This window comes from Microcebus murinus, chromosome 6 (assembly GCF_040939455.1).
Source record: "Microcebus murinus isolate Inina chromosome 6, M.murinus_Inina_mat1.0, whole genome shotgun sequence".
Classification (NCBI taxonomy): Eukaryota; Metazoa; Chordata; class Mammalia; order Primates; family Cheirogaleidae; genus Microcebus; species Microcebus murinus.
Window position 1 is genome coordinate 89,068,100 of NC_134109.1, and position 22,311 is coordinate 89,090,410.

A 22,311-nucleotide genomic window follows, 5' to 3' on the forward strand; every position below is an offset into this window, starting at 1 on the left:
TTACATAATATTGGTCTTACTGAATTGCTAGAGTATACAGAAAACATGCTCTATTTACATTACATGCAACCAAAATTTGATATATGTTTGAAAATTTGAGGGAGAAGCATGTAAGATGAAATTTTAACTATTTCAAAATAAATTGTCTGTTTTAAAGTCTGAATGAATAAACTGTAAGATTCTTCACTCAGCAAACTTCCATTAAATTAACAGACTTTACAAAGCACCTGCTATATGGCAAGCATTATATTAGACATTGACAATTTGCTAAATTTCTTAATAAAAATTTGATTATATGTGGGGAAGATAAAAGACGCTAGGTAGAGAAGATAAAAGTTTATTTTTCCCCTACTTATTTAGGCTTAAGGCTGCTAGAATTATCAATTGGCAGAATATCAGTACACAAAGGATTGTAAGGCCTACAGATCTCTGAAGACAGTATATAACTACACAATAATTATCAGATTTTCAACCTATTAGCACTTTACAATTTGTATACAACCTATCACTTTACAACTCCTAAGCAAGGAGTTGTATCAACTCCTTGTATCAACAGCCACCTAAGCAAGGTATATTAATAAGAAACTGTAGGCAAGCCTTGCATAAAATGATAAGAATATTCTGAGATTATTAAATACATTTAAAAATTATATTTAATAAAGTAATTAAATCCCTTACTCTTCCATGTTGGTTAGAACACTCCACACAGCTGACTTGGATGTTTCCATGCTTAGCACCAGGAATGATCTGCACACATTCAAAGTCACTTGCCAAAATAACAATATCACAGCCTGATCCGTATGCCTAAAAAGAAAAGTTTTATGATATGTAAGATACATAACTTTTGAAATATTATTATATAATATTTTATCTTAGATTTTATTGCCATTGTAAAGTATACCTTGTACATTTTACAAAATAGTTAAGAATATCAGTTTCCAAATAAGAACATTAAAAATCACATAAAAAAAACTGATGCTACTTCATGCATTATCCTTCAACAACTATTACTAAAAAGGAAAATGGTTCTTCCAGTTATTAAACATTGCAGCCTCTATCCCTGCTGGTCATAAATCATTCTGTTTAAACTTTCTCTCCAAAGCTCATCTCAGTAAACCCTAAAGTATCATAGCTCCAGCTGAAAATAATAAGACACTTAAGACTGCAACTATATTCCCAGGGTTCAAAGCAGGCTTGCAAAAGACCAAGATAGAAATCAGACATGCATTTTCCAACACAATTCCACATGGGTTACACAGCTAATTAAATAGACATGAACATCCAAGGAAGAATTACATGCACTAAGGCAAGGGCTAAACTTAAACTCATCAATTGCCCAAGTGGACCCATGATGCAGTCTGCCTCCACGTGCCCCCCTCCACCAACCCCAACCTCACCAGGCATGAGGAAGAAAGGAAACCAACCTGAAGTGGTTTTAAAAAAAACAAAAAAGAAAAGAAAAAGTTAAATAAAATAAAAAATAAACTAACTTACATAAAATAGTGGGCAAATGTCACTGTATGGTCTGGAAAAGAAACTATAACACAGAATGAAATTGTTGGAAAATTCCCTTGTACATCTAAAATGAGTAAAGCCACACATTTCTTCCTATTGCCACACTTCCTGGTGTATGCTATTCCTGTTTTGCAACTTTGTGAATTTTATGATGACATAAGGGGCAGAGGGTGGGACATTTTTCTTTTTCTACCAAAGTCTAATTGTGATTAAATATTATTAATAAAAACAACCTAACAACCGAATTGTCAACTCAAAAAGCCCCATTATGTCACCCAAAGAATCCTCACACTAAAAAAAAAGAAAAACAAACAAAAAAAAAACCATTAAAAGCAACATAACATAAAATTTATGAGGCAACATTTTCCCTATTATTTCCACACCCTTAAGGAATGTGGTCATGTCCTACAAAATAGCGGTATCCAAAAGCCAAGAGTGGCATGTGAAGACATCTAAATCAGTGAGCTATGCCCTAAAGAAGTCCACATATGGCTGCTAATGAAAAGGGAAATGAAGATAAAGACCAGATAGGAAGACAAACATTACTAAACACAGGTTACTAAAATTTATACTGTTCCTTCTCACTACTGCACTTGACTGGTCTTAAAAAAAAAAAAACTTCCACTGTTATAAAATCCTGTTGTAACTACTCTAAACCATCTTCAACTCATGTGTTTACAAATATCAAAAAGTTCCCTAAAGGAAAAGCAAAGACAGAATTTTAAGCAAGGGAAATATGGAGAAAATCACTCACAGGAGAAAATGATCACTTACATTCTTATAGGCAAGGCAGACTTACTGTACCATGTATTCAGGAAAGTTAAGCTGAAAGAAAATATTGAGTATATGCAGAAGAAATGTTTGTGTCACGATGCTAATCTTTAAAATTATATTACTAAAATAATCTGATTCTTGAATGACATTTTGCAATTTCCAAACTGCTTTATATCATTATCTCAGCAAAGTGAACTGATGGAAAAAGCATATATTTTATTTAGTTTGAAATCACACATGTGGAGTTTTCAGTTCTGGTTATGCCAAATAAGTAACTTAAGATCTCTGAACATCTCCTCATGGTAAAATAGAAAAAACAATATTTATCTCTTAGGATAATTGTGAAAATTAAAATAGAAAATCTATTTGCATAATGTGTAACCCACATCACTTATTTAAGAAACAGAACACGGCATCATGTCTCAAGGCCTGGGTAAGGGACTGGGAATACAAAACCACAAGATGTGGTCCCAGTCTAATGGGGAGATGACTAGTCTTAGTCACACCCAAATGGCAAAGTGCCATGACAGAGTTATCCACAAAATACTATCAGAAGACAGGAGAGGTATTCGATAAATGTTGTATCACTCCCTCTTTAATCTTTACAATAAACCTGGAAGGTAGATATTATCACTGTATAAAGAAAAATTCTAAGTTAATTAATTTGTCTAAGACTATACAGTAAGTGGAAAGTGTTTAAACTCAGGTCCTTACAATCCTTATGTCTTTTTCCCTACATATCAAAGAGACATAAAATATTCCAAATAAATATTAGTACACTTGCTTCTCAAATGATGGACCCTGCCTAGCAACCACTACTATTAGATAAATACACTCTTACTGCTCAGTTACCGAAAAGGCTTTTTACTCTTCCCTAGATATTCAGAATTGCCTGACTTTTTTCAGAGGACATGTACCATTCTCCTTAACTATAGGGAATCTTGCCATTTTGTAGCTGCATCAAAGTCACCTAGGGAACTTGTTAAAAATACAGATTGCTTGATCCCACTCATGACTTAATAAATTAGAATCTTCATGGATAAAATAATTTGGTAATATCTAGCAAAATTTCAAATACAATATACTCTTTGATTGAACATTCCCTATTTTACCCTATAAGTATACTTAGAAAAGGATGCCAAAAATATACGTAGGATATTCACTGCCCTGTTATTTATAGCAGCAAAAACTGAAAATAATCATACCATCCAATAAACTCGGGTCTCTCTATACTGTTTTTTTCCCCATTTCACTAATGACCACCTTCTATCATTTTGTTTTCTATTGCTCTAATTTTTGTTCTCCTTATTGGTTAATTACATAAATTCATTTAAATTCTTCAATGGGGGTTATTTGGGCTTTAATGGTTACTGGGTTGTACCAACTGATCTTATGAAAATAGTCTTAAGAGCCCAATGTTGACCTATGGAAAAAATCTTACAACTGAGAAGACAAAACAAAGATTAACAAACATTTTCCAGGAAAACACCCATTCTCTCTCTTCATTTTAGTCACCTAATTAAAATCCTAACTCTTTATGACACACTCAGAATTAAAAATTTACTGAATGGGTCCCTAATTAAACTAGACATTTCATATATCACTTATCCATTAAAACCAACTGCAAGTTAAATAAGGCATTCAAAATATTTAATTTTAATGTTTTCAGAAACAATATTTTCTTTTTTATAGAAAAAACAACATATATACTAAATTTTAAAATTAAATAGAAAAATGAAGTCACCATGTTATCCTTGACTATCCCACTTCATTCCCAGTGAGCAATCACTTAACAGTTACCTATAAACCCTTCTGGAAATGTTCAGTATATAAAAGTATACTTTTTATAAATCTTTAACATAAATGGGATCATGCTATATACAACTCTGCAACTTCTTTTCACTTATCAATATAGCTTGAAAAATTTTCCCTGTCAGCAAAGAAGAAATTTCCTCATTCTTCTTAATAGTTGTATAGTATTTCATTTTGTGGCTTTGCTATAATTAATTTGGGTTGTTTCCAATCTCTCACTAAAGCAAATAATGCTTCAATGATCATCTAGGTATATATAATATGCATATGTGTCCAATTATACCCATAGGATATATTCTAAGGATAATATGCTGAATAAGTGATTAAAATTAATTGCTACTGCAAACTGCCTTCCAAAAAAATTATACTCCCCATATGTATAAAAGTACCTGTTCTATACTTCCTCACTAACCCTGATTATTTCTGACCCAACAAAACCTACATCTTTCTATTGTTTTAATTTGTGTTTTTATTAGAAGGAAAGTCAAGCATTTCTTCATATATTTTTCAGCCATTTATATTTCTTTCTGTGCAAACTGACTGTTCATGTTGTTGGTCCATTTGTTTTTCTACAAGTTTCTACACAAAAGCAAACATCTGTTGCCCACCACCACCATCCCCAAGATAAATAAAATTCCTGTCATTCAGATATAAGACCACACTCCAGTAAGAAAAGCAATGAGGGGACAGCATTTGAATAAGAAACTCTTCTTTCCACATGACTGAGAACACACTTTGCTGACAGGATTCCGTCATTTCAACTGCCAAAAGTTCAGTCAAGAGTGCTGAATGAGCAAAATAAATAAATGAAAAAGAAACTAAATAGTATGAAAAAAATCTTCCAGCAAAAAAATTAAACCATGTCAATGATGAATGAAGCAATGTTGGAAATAACCTAAAAATGACTCTAGGTGTGGTAACCAAAGAGACTATTCCTTGTAGAAACAACCCATATCAGGAAATGCAAAATTATTGGAATACTTACAAATAACAATATAAAAAAGCAAAGCTGAGAGTGGTATGTTGAGTAAAACATAAGACAAAGCTTAAATACAAACATATAAAAACAAAAATCTATGGTCAGAAAAAGAAAAATTAAGAAAATATTACAAGTATTTATGATTAAATGATAAAAAACAAAATAATTTTTAATTTCTTCCTAACCCCCAAAAAGCAAATGATCTGAAAGAACTTTCTTTAATAAAAATAAAAACTGTAGATTTAAACTTTAAAAAGAAAATTTTAATATTAGTCAAAAACTCACCAATTTTGATATTTTAGTAACATAATAGATGGAGCTCTAACAAACTTCTAAGTATTAAGCTAAACAGAAACAGACACTTGCAATCCAAACTAAGCCTACTTCTATTCTCTGAAAAAAGAAGAAAAACATGTTTGTTTATTTACTGATGCCAGTAACATCTGAAAGAAAAATGAGAACTTGAAAAGCAAAATATACAATAATTAATTTGCTCTAATTAACCATTACAAAACAAGCTCTATCTCCAGCTTGCTTGCATCCTCATTAAAAGGTCAGTCTAAAAGTAGAAACCAAAAATCCTCTCTCTTATAAATAACTATTTTATATGTCAATGCTAATAAACCACTCAAAATATTAACTGTAAAAAACTTCTAAAGGAATACACAGTAAAAAAATAAGCCCCGTGGACTGGCAAACACATGTAAAAACCTAGAGTCATCCTTTGGGCTCAGTATTTTCTCAAAAGCTTGGGGTATATAACAATTTGCCTCATAAAGAATAATGAAGTAAAATATTACTTTTTAAAATGACTACTTCTGTAATCCTAGCACTCTGGGAGGCCAAGGCAGGAGGATCACTTGAGGCCAGGAGTTCAAGATCAACCCGGGCAACTTAGCGAGACTCTGCCACTAAAAAAAATAAATTTTTTTTTAAATTAGCTGGACATCATGGTGCACCCTGTAGTCCTAGCTACTTGGGAAGCAGAGCCAGGAGGGTCACTTGAGCCCAGGAGTCAGAGGTTGCAGTGAGCTGTGATCGCACCACTGCACTGGAGTCTGGGCGATAGAGTGAAACACTGTCTCAAAAATAAATAAATAAATAAAATGACTCCTTCTAAAGCAATAAGGCAAACATTTTTTTGACATTATATTATACATAGAGATAATAAGTGACTCAATATTTTGTTTCTTAATTTATTCTCAACACATTTTAACATATGAAAGAGTTTTAAATAGTATATTATATAATATGTAGCAGTATTAATAGGTAATATTTATGACAACTTTGAGTAGCTTTGTAGCTACGGGGAAACTTCCAGAAAACCATTTAACCTAAATATTGCTATTTTGAGAAAGATGGTCATAATAGTATTCACAAAAAGTTTACTTAAATAATATGATTAAACTAGTAAACTGTAATTAAATTTCTCATACCTGCAATATGGTAGAAAGAATACATTCCTGAAAACCTAGAGGTGCTAACACTGACCTAACATGAGCAAATCATAATCTTTCTATAGATGTTTCCTTCAATAGCCAAATGAAAGATTTTGACTGGATCACTTCTGAGACCCCTTTGAACTTTCAAGCTTTTAACCATTCTGTGCTACTCTACCATGTCATCTTTAATATAAATCAAACATCAATAAATGTGTGGGTCTGTTTCTGGTGTTTATTTTGGTATATTTGTCTTTAGGCTAACACCACACTATCCTAACAACTACAACTTTGTAAGTTTTGAGTTGGTAGAAGTCTTCTTAATTTATTGCTCTTCAAGACTGCCTTATCCATTCTTGACCCTATATCCATAAAATTTTAGCATTATTCTGTCAAATCTTACAAAATCCTCTTAAAATTCTGATTGGGAATGCATCAAATGTATAAATTAGCTTGGAAATAATTAATATATTTACAGTAGTGTATCTTCCAGTCCATGAACATTGTATGTATAGCCTTTTAAAGTCTCTCAATAAAGTTTTGTTAATTTTGCACATAAAACTCTTACACATGCATCATTAGGTTTACTGCTAAGTCCTTGATATTTTTTGATGGTATGAAAAATGACATCAGAGTTCCAGTTCAAAGTAAGACAAAGCAACCATAATAAATGATATCTCTCACACTTAATGCAGTCATAAAACATGGACAGAATGCGTAGAATAGCTATGTAAGGACTCTAAAAAAAAAATGGTATCAGGTGAACTAGGAAAGAACAGAGTTTAAAGTCCACTGTACCAGCAGAGAGTTTCCCATTTTCACTCTTCTGGTGTCTACCAACCTGGACTCAAGTCAGAATGAAACCAAGAAGGAAAAAAAGAGAGCTCCAGTGGAATCTGTTTACTTTTGGCTCAAAGAGTAGGAAAGAGACTCAATGCTCAAAAAAAGGGAGGAAAAATTCTCCATTTATCTTTTCTTTTTCTTTTCTCTATTTTCTCATATCCCAGGCCTCAAATAATCCCACAGCTCTACTCTTGGGAGCCAAGAGAGTGAGGTGAATGCACATTACTCTTTCCTTTCCCTACAGCTTCTTGGCACTGAACACAGGTAACGGTTACAGGAAGTGCAGAACAATGTAAATGAAGTCTCAACTTTCCAGCCAGAGAACCACAAAGAGGAGTCCCAGGAAACCAGAAAGTACCGGGGAAATCACAGAAGGAAAGAGCTCAGAGAACCCACCCAATAAACTGGTTTGTAAACTCGTGGGCTCATCCCCATGATGTATACACATGGATCTCACCTTAAACAGCAGAGCAAAGACCTTGACAACCAACTACAGGAGAGGGACCACTACCCAGGTCCCATACTAGGCACTAGATGGCACACACAGAGGATAGAGTATATCCAACTAGCACTGCAATGGTTTTGAAAACTAAACTGATGTTGAAACTACAACCCATAGAAATAGAAGGCTGGTCAAAACTTTCAACGTGAACCCAACCACATCTATTCCTGCTAAAACAAAAATGTCAACATTTACCACAGGATTTACACAATTCCCAGAGTCTCATAACATAATAAAAAATAAATTTCCAGGATACAATACAAAATTACTAAGCATATGAAGAACTAAGAAAATCTCAATTTGCAAGGGAAAAGACAATCAAGACACAGACATTGAAATTATCTGACAAAGATATGAAGAAGACTAATAGAAAAATACTCAAAATCGAAATGAGCAGTCTCAAATCAATTAGACAAAGAGAGTAAAACAAATCCAAGGCATGTAAAAGGCAAGAAATGATACAAGAGTAGAAATCAATGAAATTGACAAGTGAAAAACAACAAAGAATATGAATGAATGAATGAATGAATGAATGAAATCAAAATCTGGTTCTTTGAAAAAGATCAACATAACATATAAACCTCTAGCAAGACAAAAGAGAGAAGATATAAATTACCAATATCAAGAATAAAGGAGGGTTTGCCATAACACATTTCAGTTAAAAGAAAAAAAATAAAAATAAAAAGAATAAAGGAGGGGTATCAATACTACCCCTACAGACATTAAAAAGATAATGAAATACCATAAACAATTCCACGCACATAAATCTATAAAAATGAAATGGATGAAAGAAACTAATTCCTCTAAAACCAGAAACTACAAAAACACACCCAAGATAAAATACATTACTAAAATAGTACTTTAACCATTAAAGAAATTAAATGTATAGTTAAAAACCATCTGAAAAAGAAAACTCCAGGCCCAGATGGTTTCATTGGCAAACTCTTCTTAAGATTTAAATTAGAAATGATACCAATTCCATGTACTCCTGACAGAAAATGGAAGAGGATGAAATACTTCCAAACTCATTTTATGAAACTAGCATTACAATGTTATCAAAATCAAAAGCAGACAAAAAACAGTACAAGGAAAAAATATATAAATATTTTTAATGAATCTAGATGTAAAAATGCTCAATATTAGCAAATCAAATCCAGCCACAAATAAAATAATATACAACAGCAAAGTAGGGCTTTAACTGGTAGTATAAGGCTGATTCAATTTTCAAAACTCAATCGCTATAATCCACACATTAATAATCTAAAGAAAAAATATGACTATATCAATGGATGTAGAAAAAGCATTTGGCAATATTCAAGATCTCTTTATGATAAAAACTTTTAGCATATAAGGAACAGAAGGGAACTTTCTCAACCTTACAAAGGACATCTACAGAAACAAAAAATCTACAAAACCTAGCATTGCCAATAACGAAAAAAAAAAGGATCATAGATCACTATAGAAGAAATCAAACTGTCCAATTTGTAACTAGCATGAATGGTCTACATTGAAAATACAAAGAACTTTTAAAAAAGCATAAAATAATTCCTAGAATTAATAAGGTCATAGGATACAAAATCATAGTTATTTCTATATACTGGCCATGAACAATTGGAAAATAAAATTTTAAAAAATATAACATTTTAACATAGCTTCAAAAAATTAAATACTTTGGTATATATAATAAAATATGTATGAGATCTATATGTATAAAACATTGATAACAAAAAATCAAAGAGGATCTAAATAAATATAGAGACATATCATGTTCATAATTGGAAACCTCAATATTGTACAGATATCAATTCTCCTCAAATTGATCTATAGATTTAACAGAAAGACCATCAAATTCCCAAAAGGATTTTTGTTATATTAATAGAAATAGACAAACTGATCCTAAAATTTAAATGGCAAGGTAAAGAAACTGGAATAGCTAAAAATAATTGTAAAAAACATAACAAAGTTGAAGGAATCACAATACCCAATTATAAAACTTAGTATTTTCTGAATCTTTCCTGAGAAAAGAAAAAAAAAAAAGTTAGGAAAAACTTATTATAAAGTAAATTACCAAGAAAGTGGCACTGTGGCAAAGGGATAGACACATAGATCAGTGGAACAGAATACAGACTCCAGAAACAGACCCACACAAATACAGCAAATTTATTTTTGACAAAGGTGTAAAGGCAATTCAATGGAGAAACTGGAGAAATCATAACTTTCAACAAATGATCTTGGAACAATTGGACATTCACATACAGAAAAAGAAAAAGAAAAACCTCGATCTAACCTTATGCCTTATACAAAAATTATTTTGAAATGAGCCATAGGATCTAAATCTAAACAAAACAAAACAAAAGTTCCATAAAATACATAAAAACATCTTAATATCAAAGAGCTAAAGAAAAAAAAAATGAGGAATTAGTGGGCCCACAACTAGGAGAAAAGGAAAACATAGGGCTGCACTCAGCAGTGAAAGCTACTTTATCCTGAGAGTATTTGCTAATCTAAAAGAGACAGAGGGTAGCTGGGTGCAATGGCTCGTGCCCATAATCCTAGCACTTTGGGAACCTTACTTAAGACCAGGAGTTAAAGACCAGCCTGGGCAGCATAGCAAGACTCTGTCTCTACAAAAAAATTTTAAAAATTAGCTGGGCATGGTGACAGCACCTGTAGTCCCAGCTGCTCAGAAGGCTGAGGCAGGAAGATCCCTTGAGCCCAGGAGTTCAAGACGGCAGTGACTTATGACTGTATCACTGCACTTCAGCCCAAGCAACAGACTGAGACCATGTCTCTAAAAAAAATTTAAAAACAAATAAACAAAAGAGACATGGTAAAACTGAGCTGCATTTTGATGGTCTCTCTAGGGGAACAAAAATGAAAGCACAAGGTCTGCCAAAAGATAGAATTCTGATAAACCACCCCACACTTTAAGATCTTAAAGACTAATCCACCTAATATGACAGACCCCTAGGGGTGAGGAACCTGCGGCCTTCTGATTTCAAGATTGATCTTTTTTACACCACAAGGGAGGCAATAAAAGGTGCATCTTTCTCTTTTGCACCCCTTTTAATAAAAGGATTTGTTCTGTAAGATTTGGATTAATTCAAAAGGCCACATTTAAGGACCTAGAAGGCCACAAGGGGTCTTAGGCCACAGGTGCCCCACCCCCTTATGGTTTGAAAACCTCAAGCCTTAAGCTTGGATTAATGTCATCCCAAACCAGTAAAATACTGAGGAATACAACTTAAGTAAATTAAAATTTCCTTTGGGGTAAGATACGATCATCTTGAGCCTTAAGTTATCCTAAAAGTAATTTTCCAAATACACATAGTCAACAATATCTAGTCACACAAGGAAATTAAGACCTCATGAAAGAACCAGTGTAACTACCAAACTAAGAATTTAAGGATGGGTTTAACAGTAAATTAGACATGGCTGAAGAGAGGATTAGCAAATAAATTAGAAAAAAGCATTCAGAATGCTGTACAAAGGATAAAAAGATAGAAAACACAGAAGAGGCCAGGCACAGTGGCTCAAACCTGTAATTCTAGCACCCTGGGAGGCCAAGGCAGGAGGACTGCTTGAGCCCAGGAGTTTGAAAACAAACTGAGCAACATAGCGAGACACCATCTCTACAAAATATCTTAAAAATTAGCCAGGTGAGGTGGTACGCACCTGTAATTCCAGCTACTCAAGAGGTTAAGGCAAGAGGATTGTTTCAGCCCAGTTTGCAGTGAGCTATGATGACACCACTGCACTCTAGCCCAGGCAACACAGTGAGACTTTGATTCAAAAAAAAAAAAGAAAGAAAGAAAGAAAATACAGAATAAAGGGTTTTAGGCATAGAAATAAAGTCAGAAAATCTAAAATATATTTATTAATATTTAACATATTAGTTTTATTAGGTCAGTTGGGGCACAGGCAATATTTGAAGAGATTAACAGCTGAAATTTTTTCAGATAACAATTTAAAGATTTGAAAGTCTTGAAAGTCTCAAACTGGATTTTCTTTAAATGCATAGACCCAACATAGCAAAAATTCAGGAACAACAACAACAAAAAAATCTCAAAAGCAGCTAGAGAAAAAAATATAACTTTCCAAGAACCAACAGTTAAATTGGCAGCTGACTTCTCAACAGAAACAGTACAGGCCAGAAGACAAGAGGACTGGTATCTTCAAAGTGCTGAAAGGAAAATACTGCCATTTTCTACCTACCAAAACTGTCTTTGAAGAATGAAACAAAATAAAAGCATTTTTAGACAAATAAAAGACAACATTACAACACCAACAGATCCACATCTAAGAAAATTCTAATGGAGATTCTCCAGGAAGAAAGAAAATTATCTCAAATGGAAAGTGAGAGAAGCAGAAGAAACAAAGAGCAAGTCACAGTAAACATGTACGTAAATCTAAATAAGCATTGACTATGCAAAATAATGTCTTACAGGGTTTATAAAAATAAATAGACTTATCACAGAAGGATGTAAAAAACAATACAGAAGATGCTTATATTGTCTAGAAGAAATATAAAACCTTGTAAGACTCTGGTATGGTAAGTAAAATGGTAAATTAGGAATTCATATAGTAATTTCTAGGATAACCATTAGAAGAATGGAAACAGTGTGTAATTTTAGGACTATGAGAGAGAAAATATGGAATGAAAAAAAAATACTCATTTCAAAAGAAACAAGGAAGGAGCAAAAAGGGAACAAAGAACAAAGAGGACAAATAGAAAGTACACAGTAAGATGGATTTAAACACAAACATGACAGTAATTACATTAAGTATACATGAACTAAAAGTTCTAGTTGACACAAAAATTGTCAGGCTGGATTTTTAAAAATCTGACTACATTATATATTCATGCACTGTCTACAATGTACCACACTGGTGGTCCCTTAAGATTATAAGACTGTATTTTTACTATACTTTTTCTATGTTTAAGTATGTTCAGATACACGCCATCGTGTTATAGGTGCCTAAAGTATTCAGTACAGTAACATATAGCATAAGTTTTTAGCCTAGAAGCAATAGACTATATATCATCTAGGTGTGTGTAAGTACACTCCATGATGTTCCCACAACAAGAAAATTGCCTAAATAACGCATTTCTCGGAATGCATCCCAGTTGTTAAGCAACACATGACTGTGTTTAAAACAGAGATCTGAAACATAACTAGCCAAAAAGTTGAAAGGAAAAGGATGAAAAGAGATAAACTGCACAAATCCTAACCAAAAGAAAGCTGATAAAGCTATAAATTAATGCTAGATAAGGTAGACTCCAGAAAGGATTGCAAGAAATTTTTTTCAAAAAGGGGCAATTACTTCCTAATGATAAACAGGTCAATTCACCAGGAAAATACAATTTGAAGTTTGTAAGGACAAATAAATAAAACAAAAATTAACAAAACTACAAGAAGACAGTGATAAATCCATAGTCATAGTATATATCAACACATATCTCAGTAAAAGAATGAACAAGCAGACAGAAAAGCAGTAATGTTTTAGATTTAAACATGATTAACAAACTTGACTGAGAAGACATATGTAGAACACTATAATTAACAATTGCAGAGGACATATTTTCTTTAAGCATGATGGAACATTTATAAAAACTGATCAACTGAAATTTCAACAAACTTAAAAAGATTAGAAGTAATACTGTATTTTGTTTGGACACAATACAGCAATACTAGAAATTAGTAAGCAGAATTATAACTTTAAAAGTCCCATATAGGCTGAGTGCAGTTGCTCACGCCTCCCTGTAATCCTAGCACTCTGGGAGGCCAAGATGGGTGGATTGCTCAAGGTCAGGAGTTCGAAACCAGCATGAGCAAGAGCAAGACTCCATCTCTACTATAAATAGAAAGAAATTAATTAGCCAACTAATATATATATATAGAAAAAAAAATTAGCCAGGCATGGTGGTGCATGCCTGTAGTCCCAGCCACTCGGGAGGCTGAGGCAGGAGGATTGCTTGAGCCCAGGAGTTTGAGGTTACTGTGAGCTAGGCTGATGCCACAGCACTCACTCTAGCCTGGGCAACAAAATGAGACTCTGTCTCAAAAAAAGAATAAATAAAAAATAAAAGTCCCATATATTTAAAAATTTAGAAATATACTTCTAAATTACTTAAAGGTTCATGACTTAAAAAACAGCTTTGTAGAATGCAGAGAATGTAGATCTTGGAGGCAAACTTACATTCTTTTTTTTTTTTTTCCTTTTTTAGAGGCATGACAAATACAAAGACCAAATTTTCTTAAATACATATATTAGGAAGAAAGACTGAAATGAGCTAAGCATTTATCTCAACAAGTTAGGGAAAAAATAGCAAAATTAATCAAAATAATATAGAAGGAAATAAGAATAAAGGTTACTAAAATAGAAAATATGTAATAGAGAAAACTAGTAAAGCTAAAAGTGGCTCTTTAAAAAGACTAATAAAGTTGATAAACCTCTGTTGAAGAAAAAAAGAGAAGGCACAAATAACCAATGACAACACTGAGAAAAGAAGCAATATAGATGCTGTAGACTTTAAAAAGATATTAAGATGTTGCTGTGAACTTAATACCAATTAACTTTAGAAATCTACATAAAATAGAATAAATGTTTAGAAAAGTAACCACCCAAAACTCATTCAAGAAAAAAAAGTGCAAGTAAACATCCTCAAATCAATAATAATATAAGCTTCCTCCATGAGGGCTCGGTTCAACTTACCAAAATGGTAAATGGGGTTATCTCTCTCTGCATTATGCCATTATAAATTATTTTATCTTTCATCTGCATTTTTCAAATTATCTACAAGAGCATATGTTACTTTTTAAATTTTAAACGGGGAAATAAGGACAGGATCATTGGGTTCCAGTCTTAATGTTGCCACAGCTCTAGTTATGTGTCTATTAAGCCATTTAATTTCTCAAGAGTATTAGTTTTCTCATCTATAAAATAGAGGGGTAATGGACTAGATTTAAGTTGTAAAACAAATTTGAGTTCTCATACCAATTTAACATACAAGATAAATATTAATCCTACCACCTAAAGAAATAGCCTTGTTTCCTATATACCAACCATATACAGACAGCACTATTAAATACTGCCAAAAAGAAAAGCTACAAATCAATTATTTTATAGCCAAAATCATCACTGTGGTAGATGACCCCAATTTAACTAATTTATAGTTAATAATAACATCACCATGTCCTTTCGTACAGTGGTGCACTTCAGTAGCTAGTTACCTTGGAAGGTATGCACAATGCCTAGGCACTCATATTTTCTTAAATTAAGGACAACCAGAAAGTTAAACTAATCAAAATTCTTCTGCGAATTGGAAACTTTTAGTTTTACTTTCTAAATTTCAACACTATTTGAATTATAAGTTTTTTACAATGCAGATATTATGTTAATTTTTTAAAACAATGAAATCTTAATTCTTCGTGGTTTTTGCTTTTTGCTTTTAATGGCCAAATTGGACTTTTGATTATATCTATATAAAATCTGTCCAGCATAAAATTATCATGGCCATGTTTGAATGGCCCATTTGCCTATGTATTAGCATATTCTTAAAATTACTTTAAGATAATCTTGCTTCTAACCAAGAGTACTCCTTCAGCTGAGTTCGAATTACCACCAAGCAGGGCAGTCACTTCAATCATACGTCTTCGTTAGTTTCCTCCATTTTCAATTCCAGGCCCAGCTCAGCTGATTGTTAAAACATGTTATGGGCCGGGCGTGGGGGCTCATGCCTGTAATCCTAGCACTCCGGGAGGCCGAGGTGGGCGGATTGCTCAAGGTCAAGAGTTTGAAACCAGCCTGAGCAAGGGTGAGACCCTGTCTCTACTATAAATAGAAAGAAATTATTTGGCCAACTAATATATATAGAAAAAATTAGCCAGGCATGGTGGTGCATGCCTGTAGTCCCAGCTACTCGGGAGGCTGTGGCAGGAGGATCGCTTGAGCCCAGGAGTGTGAGGTTGCTGTGAGCTAGGCTAATGCCACAGCACTCACTCTAGCCTGGACAACAAAGCGAGACTCTCTATCCCAAAAAAAAAAAACAAAAACATGTTATGGACTGAATTATGTTCCCCCAAAATTCATAAGTTGAAATTCTAACCCTAATGTGATTGTATTTGAGATAAGACCTTAAGAGGTAATTAAGGTTTAATGAGGTCATAAGGGTATGGCCTAATCTAATAAGACTAGTGTCCCTATAAGAAGAAGAGAAATCAAGTGTCCGTGCAGGGTCTCCAGGCCCTTCCTCTCCAGCTGCGTGAGCGGGGCGGGCTGTGACCTGCCCGGGCTGAGACTCTGTCCATCTGCTCCCAGCCCAGAGGCAGGCTGACCTCCCATGTCCTGCGGGGGCTGCGAAGCCAGAGCGCAAGGACAGAGGCCTGCGCAAGAGGTCCAGCCCCGCTGCCGACGTCCAGGAAGAAAACCTCTATGCTGCCATGAAGGACACACAGCCTGGGGAGGAGGTGGAGCTGGACAGCCGGCAGAGCCCACATGACAAAGACCCCCAGGGAGTGACACATGCCCAGGTGAACCACTCCAGACTCAGGCAGGGAGTAGCCTCCCCTCCCCCACCATCTGGGGAATTCCTGGACACGAAGGACAGACAGCAGGAAGGGGACAGGCAGATGGACAGTCAGGCTGCCCCCATCTGAAGACCCCCAGGATGTGACCTATGCCCAGCTACACACCTGGACCCCCAGACGGGTGACAACTGCACCTCCTTTGTCCCAGGAGGGAGACCCTCCAGCTGAGCCCAGCGTGTACGCTGCACTGGCCATCCACTAGCCCAGGAGGGACCCAGACCCCACCCTGCACGGAGAAAAACTTGGGGACCCTGCAAAGCACAGGAGCTGCCCCCAGGACACTAACCAGCGAACCCCAGCCTGGACCCCTGACGAAGACCACCAGGAGGTTGTGGGAACCTTTGAGAGTCACCTGATTCTGCAGAGGTAACTAACATCCCTACATTTTGGAAATAAAGCAACAGACTTGTCAATAATCAATGAGTTAAATGAGAAAACAAAACAGAAGTGCAAGAATGTTTTACATTGAGTGATAATGTCGCTATTACCCATCAAACCTATGCAATGGAAAAATTAAGAATAATGAATGTATTAGAAAAAGCCTTAAAAAAAAATCAATGACCATGTCAAGAGTTTAGAAAAATAACAAATGATTCTAAATCAAGGTAGAGGGAAGGAAATAATGAGTAACTACTAATGAAGACAAAAAAAATGGAGGAAGGCTGGGCTCGGTGGCTCACCCCTGTAATCCTAGCACTCTGGGAGGCCAAGGCGGGCGGATTGCTCAAGGTCAGGAGTTTGAAACCAGCCTGAGCAAGAGCAAGACCCTGTCTCTACTAAAAATAGAAATTTATTGACCAACTAAAATATATAGAGAAAAAAAAATTAGCCGGGCATGGTGGCACATGCCTGTAGTCCCAGCTACTCGGTAGGCTGAGGCAGCAGGATCACTTGAGCCCAAGAGATTGAGGTTGCTGTGAGCTAGGCTGATGCCACGGCACTCACTCTAGCCTGGGCAACAAAGTGAGACTCTGTCTCAAAAAAAAAACAAAAAATGGAGGAAAGTCATTAAGCCAAAAAAGTTCATTTTTGAAAGTGTTAATTACATTTGTAACTCCTAGCCACAAATGACCAAGAAAAAGAGAGCAAGCACACATTTCCATATAGGCATGGAATAGGGGGCAGCACTACAGACCCTACACACATTTTAAAAAGATAACAGAACATGAGGAACAATTTTATACCAATATATTAGAAAATATAGATAAAATGGATAATTTACTAAATGAACATGAAATAGAAAATCTTAAACTAAAAAAAAAAGTAAAAGCCATTCTAACAAGAGTGAGGTGATATCTCATTGTGGGTTTTTTTTTTTTTGAGGCAGAGTCTCACTTTGTTACCCAGGCTAGAATGAGTGCCATGGCGTCAGCCTAGCTCACAGCAACCTCAAACTCCTGGGCTCAAGCAATCCTGCTGCCTCAGCCTCCCGAGTAGCTGGGACTACAGGCATGTGCCACCATGCCCGGCTAATTTTTTCTATATATATTAGTTGGCTAATTAATTTCTTTCTGTTTATAGTAGAGACGAGGTCTCGCTCTTGCTCAGGCTGGTTTCGAACTCCTGACCTTGAGCAATCCACCCGCCTCGGCCTCCCAGAGTGCTAGGATTACAGGCGTGAGCCACCGCGCCCGGCCTCATTGTGGTTTTAATTTGCATTTCCCTGATGATTAGTGATGTTGAGCATTCTTTCATGTTTGTTGGCCATTTGTCTATGTTCTTTCTAAAAACTTCTGTTCGTGTCTTTTGGCCACTTTTTAATGGGGTTACTAATTTTTTTCTTGCTGATTTGTTTGAGTTCTTTGTAGACCATTATCCTAAGTGAAGTATCTCAAGAAGGGAAAAACAAATACCACATGTTCTCTCTAATAAATTGGAACTAACCAATGGGCACACAAATACATAGAGGAAAGTAAAAGTCATTGGAAATCAAATGGGTGGGTGGGAAGAAAGGCAAAACCCCATCTAACAGGTGGGGCAAAAACCCATCTAACAGGTACAGTGAACACTATTCAGGTGATGGGCACACTCATAGCCCTTACTCAAGCCATGTATCAAAATATATTCACACCTACTGGGTGCACACCATCTGGGGGATGGACACACTTGAAGCTCTGACTCCAGTGGGCAAACACAATATGTGTAACCTTAACATTTGTACCCCTGTAATATGCTGAAATAAAATAATTTAAAAAAAAAAAAAAAAGAAGAAGAAGAAGAAGAGAAACCAAGAGTGCGTGCACACAGAGGAAAGGCCGTATGAGGACACAGCAAGAGGACGATGTACAAGCCAAGGAGAAAGTCCTTAAGAGAAACCAAATCTGCTGACACCCTTGCTCTTGGACTTCCAAACTCTAGAACTGTGAGAAAATACATTTCTGTTGTTTAAGTCACCTAATCTGTGGTATTTTGTCATAGCAGCCCTAGCAGACTGATACAACATGTAATTCTTAAACTCGTAAAATACAGAATCTCTATATTCACGTTATTTACAATAACTCACATATATATGTGACTATCATATTTATATAATATATATCTATTTTATTTATATATTTATTTATAATATATAAAATAACTATCATATTTGTAATAACTCATGCTATTATACTTACGTTATATGTCACGTTAATGTCCGATTTGTTATATACTGAAGTCTTTTAAAAACATAATTGAGGAAAATTTGAGAACTGCCTGATACGGGTATAGTCTATCAATTCCTCTTGATACATTAATATATATCCTTGGATTAATCCCAAAAGCAGAGCTTTACACCTGGACTGTATTATATCAGCTCTCTCTGCCACTTCCTATAAAATTGATTTTTTTATATATGACTTAATGCCACTGACCTATATCAAAAAGTTTTATAAAAATAGCTTTATGAAAAGATCACTGTGTTTACTGTAAGAATATAGTGTATTACACTAAGTGCCCTTTCCATTTACTAACTTATTGAGTACTTTTTTGTATCAGGTTCTATTCCAGGTGCTAAAGAAATAACAATAAAGGGCATTGAAGGCACTTGGGTTTTTATTCTGAGTTTAAAAAAAAGGTCATTTGAAAGTTTTGTACGAGGACTAACAAGATTTGATTTATAATTTAACAGGATCATTCTAGCTTCTAAGTTGAGAATAAATTGAAGGAGGACAGACTAGACAAAAAAGGCAGGAGGACCATTAGAGATCCTATTGCCATATCCAGGAAAGAAATGAAGGTGTCTTGGACCAGGGTGATAGCAACAGAGACAGTGAGAAGCAGTCAGATTCTGGATGCATGCTGAAGGTATATCCAATAGAATTTGCTATTAAATATGCAGTATAAATGAAATAGAAAAGATATATTACAAGGGAACTAAAAAAAGGAAGTTGCCATTTATTGATTTAAGGAAGGCTGAAGGAGAAAAATGTTATGAGTCTGGGGACTCTGTTATAGCTATTAGACATTCAAGAAGGGGATGTCAAAGAAATAGTTGGATATGCAAATCTGTAAGAGCTAAATGAAGAAAAGTATTTCAGTAGAGCAGAAAAAGCAGTTTTACAAGAGAAAAAGGGGAAACTGCTGAGCCACGCCCTTGAGTAGGAAGGAGGGATGGGAATCCTAGAGTATAAATGAGGGTTTCTCACAACTTCACACTACTGGCATTTGGGCTGGATAATTCTTCATCCTGGAAGGCTGCTCTGTGCTTTATAGGATGTTTATCAAAATCTCTGGCCACTCCTTACTAGACACCAGTACCAAACCCCCACCTCCAGTTACAGCAATCAAAAATGTCTCCAGAAATTGCTAAACATCCCCTGGGGGAAAAATCATCCCAAGTTTAGAACAGCCAGTATAAATGGAGGAAGTAGCCTTTTCTGGAAACACTAACATAAAAGGAATGATGGAAGATGTTATGTGTAAGATACATGATAATAATTTAATTACCTCCTCCTGATTAGAGCCTCTTACTTATAGATACAGTCAAGGCCAGAGATGATGTGAAGAAGTTGCTAGCACAAAACCAAAGTCATTTACTCCTAAGAAAACATCTGGCATTTTGCTCTTGAACTACAGCTACTATATAAGCTACATGTGTCTGTGAACTAAGTCTAAGCCTAAATTTTTGAGTTTTTTGCATCTGTCTATGACCACCTGCAAAATGCACTTATGTCTCTCCAGTTTCCTGGATTTCTCCTTAAATCAAAAGAGGAAACATCACTGATTGAGTGTGAATCAATGGATTTCTCCTAAAATCATAGGAGGAAAACAATGATTTAGTATGAATTAAAAGTCATTATCCCCTGAAAGGGCTCAATTTTTAGAAGTAGGGAAGAAAATAGGCCTAAAGGAACTTATCTCCAATGATAATACATTTACGTGGGTATTATTTATACCCTTAAAATCACCCCACCAAATTACTATGTACAATGTTTAGAGGAGCCTGACTCTATTCAGCCGACCCCTTTTTGCCTACTGACTTCTCCATCTGAGGGACATAAGATAACCATCACCTTTTTTAAGTGTTTAGGAATGGAGGTGGGGAACATTAAAATAGTCCTCAGCAATCAAAATAAGGTTTGAGAATAAAAAGTACAGGTAATTGGTTTCACATATCTACATCAAGTCCTGGGGTTACATGAGCTATCTTTAAAAGAGAAAATATAACCATACCACCTATATAAGTTGTACCTGTCCTATTTTCTTACATCATGGATTGGTGTTCCAGAGCACTAATAATAATGCAAAAGCATTCTACAAACTCAAAAAGATTGAAACCCTAAAATTTCTACTAAAATATTTGGCTTCCAAACTTGTTTTAAAAAATAACTGACAAGCTAGAAAAGCCTTACTAAATCCGAATTGCAGATATTCTCTATTATTATCCCCTTTTAAACACTGCTTTGCTTTGTATCATAAAGGAAATTAAATTGGTCAGGCATAACTTGTTTTTCCACTATGCCACTGTGGTTGTCACCCAACATCCTGTGCTCTTTTTGATAATTAAATACTGAGATTCTGATTTGCTCTAAAAATTTTCTAAGATCCAAGTTAAGATAATCTGAAAAATTTCTAAAATTATCTTTTAAAAACCCCAAATCCTAAGAGCAGAAAGTAAAGGAGTAAAGTTATTGGAGGGAGGGGGGCTGCCTAAGGGTAACCTGAACACCATCACATTGGCCCTATCTGCCACCCCACAGTGTACTATGACAGTCCCATGCAACTATTACCTGCCAGCTGCTGAGGACACAATCATAAGCAAGAGCCCTGTCCTCAGCTGTGAGCCCAAAGAACACTCACTCCTAGACCCACGACTTCATAAATGCTCTGAATGGCCTATTTACTGAGCCAGAAAGGACTCCCTGACTGTGAAGTCTGATGAACAGTCTTATAAATACAAGTGGATGGGCAATATACAGCAAATACTCCAGACCTGTAACTTCAATACACTTTGTGTTCAACACTTTATGTTTATCTTCAAACACTTTATGTTTCTGGCCCATTTTCTCTTTTGGTCCCTAGAAATCTCTAAAGTCCATATAATTTTCAAACAAGTTCTAAATACTTAAAGAAATCTTTAAGAGCTTCATTTTATAGATGAAAGGCCTAAAAATGTTTAAGTGATTTAGTCAAGATTATACAAGTAGCTGGTGTATCCCCCCCCCCATTTTTTGGTTAGGCATTATTCACAACCCTATCAGAGTTTATGGGTAGTTGCTAGGAGTCTTCTCACCACAAGAAGGCTAATTAACAATCTACACAGGAATATAATAACTTACATAAATTCGCAGTCACATATAGACTAACACTAAGCAAAGTCCACAAACTTTGAAATATATCAATATAAATAAAAAACAAGCTACACTCCAAGACAGG

The 22,311-nt window shown here is 35.0% G+C and overlaps 1 protein-coding gene across 4 annotated transcripts in view; it reads right to left on the minus strand.

Annotated features, from left to right (window-relative positions):
- DMXL2 (Dmx like 2) overlaps nt 1–22,311 on the minus strand; it is a 148,926-nt gene that overhangs the window by 120,963 nt on the left and 5,652 nt on the right. For all 4 annotated transcript variants that reach the window (XM_076004366.1, XM_076004365.1, XM_020285920.2 and 1 more), the window contains exon 2: nt 679–804. In XM_076004366.1, the coding sequence (XP_075860481.1) occupies nt 679–804 (126 nt within the window). The remainder of the gene's footprint in view (nt 1–678; nt 805–22,311) is intronic.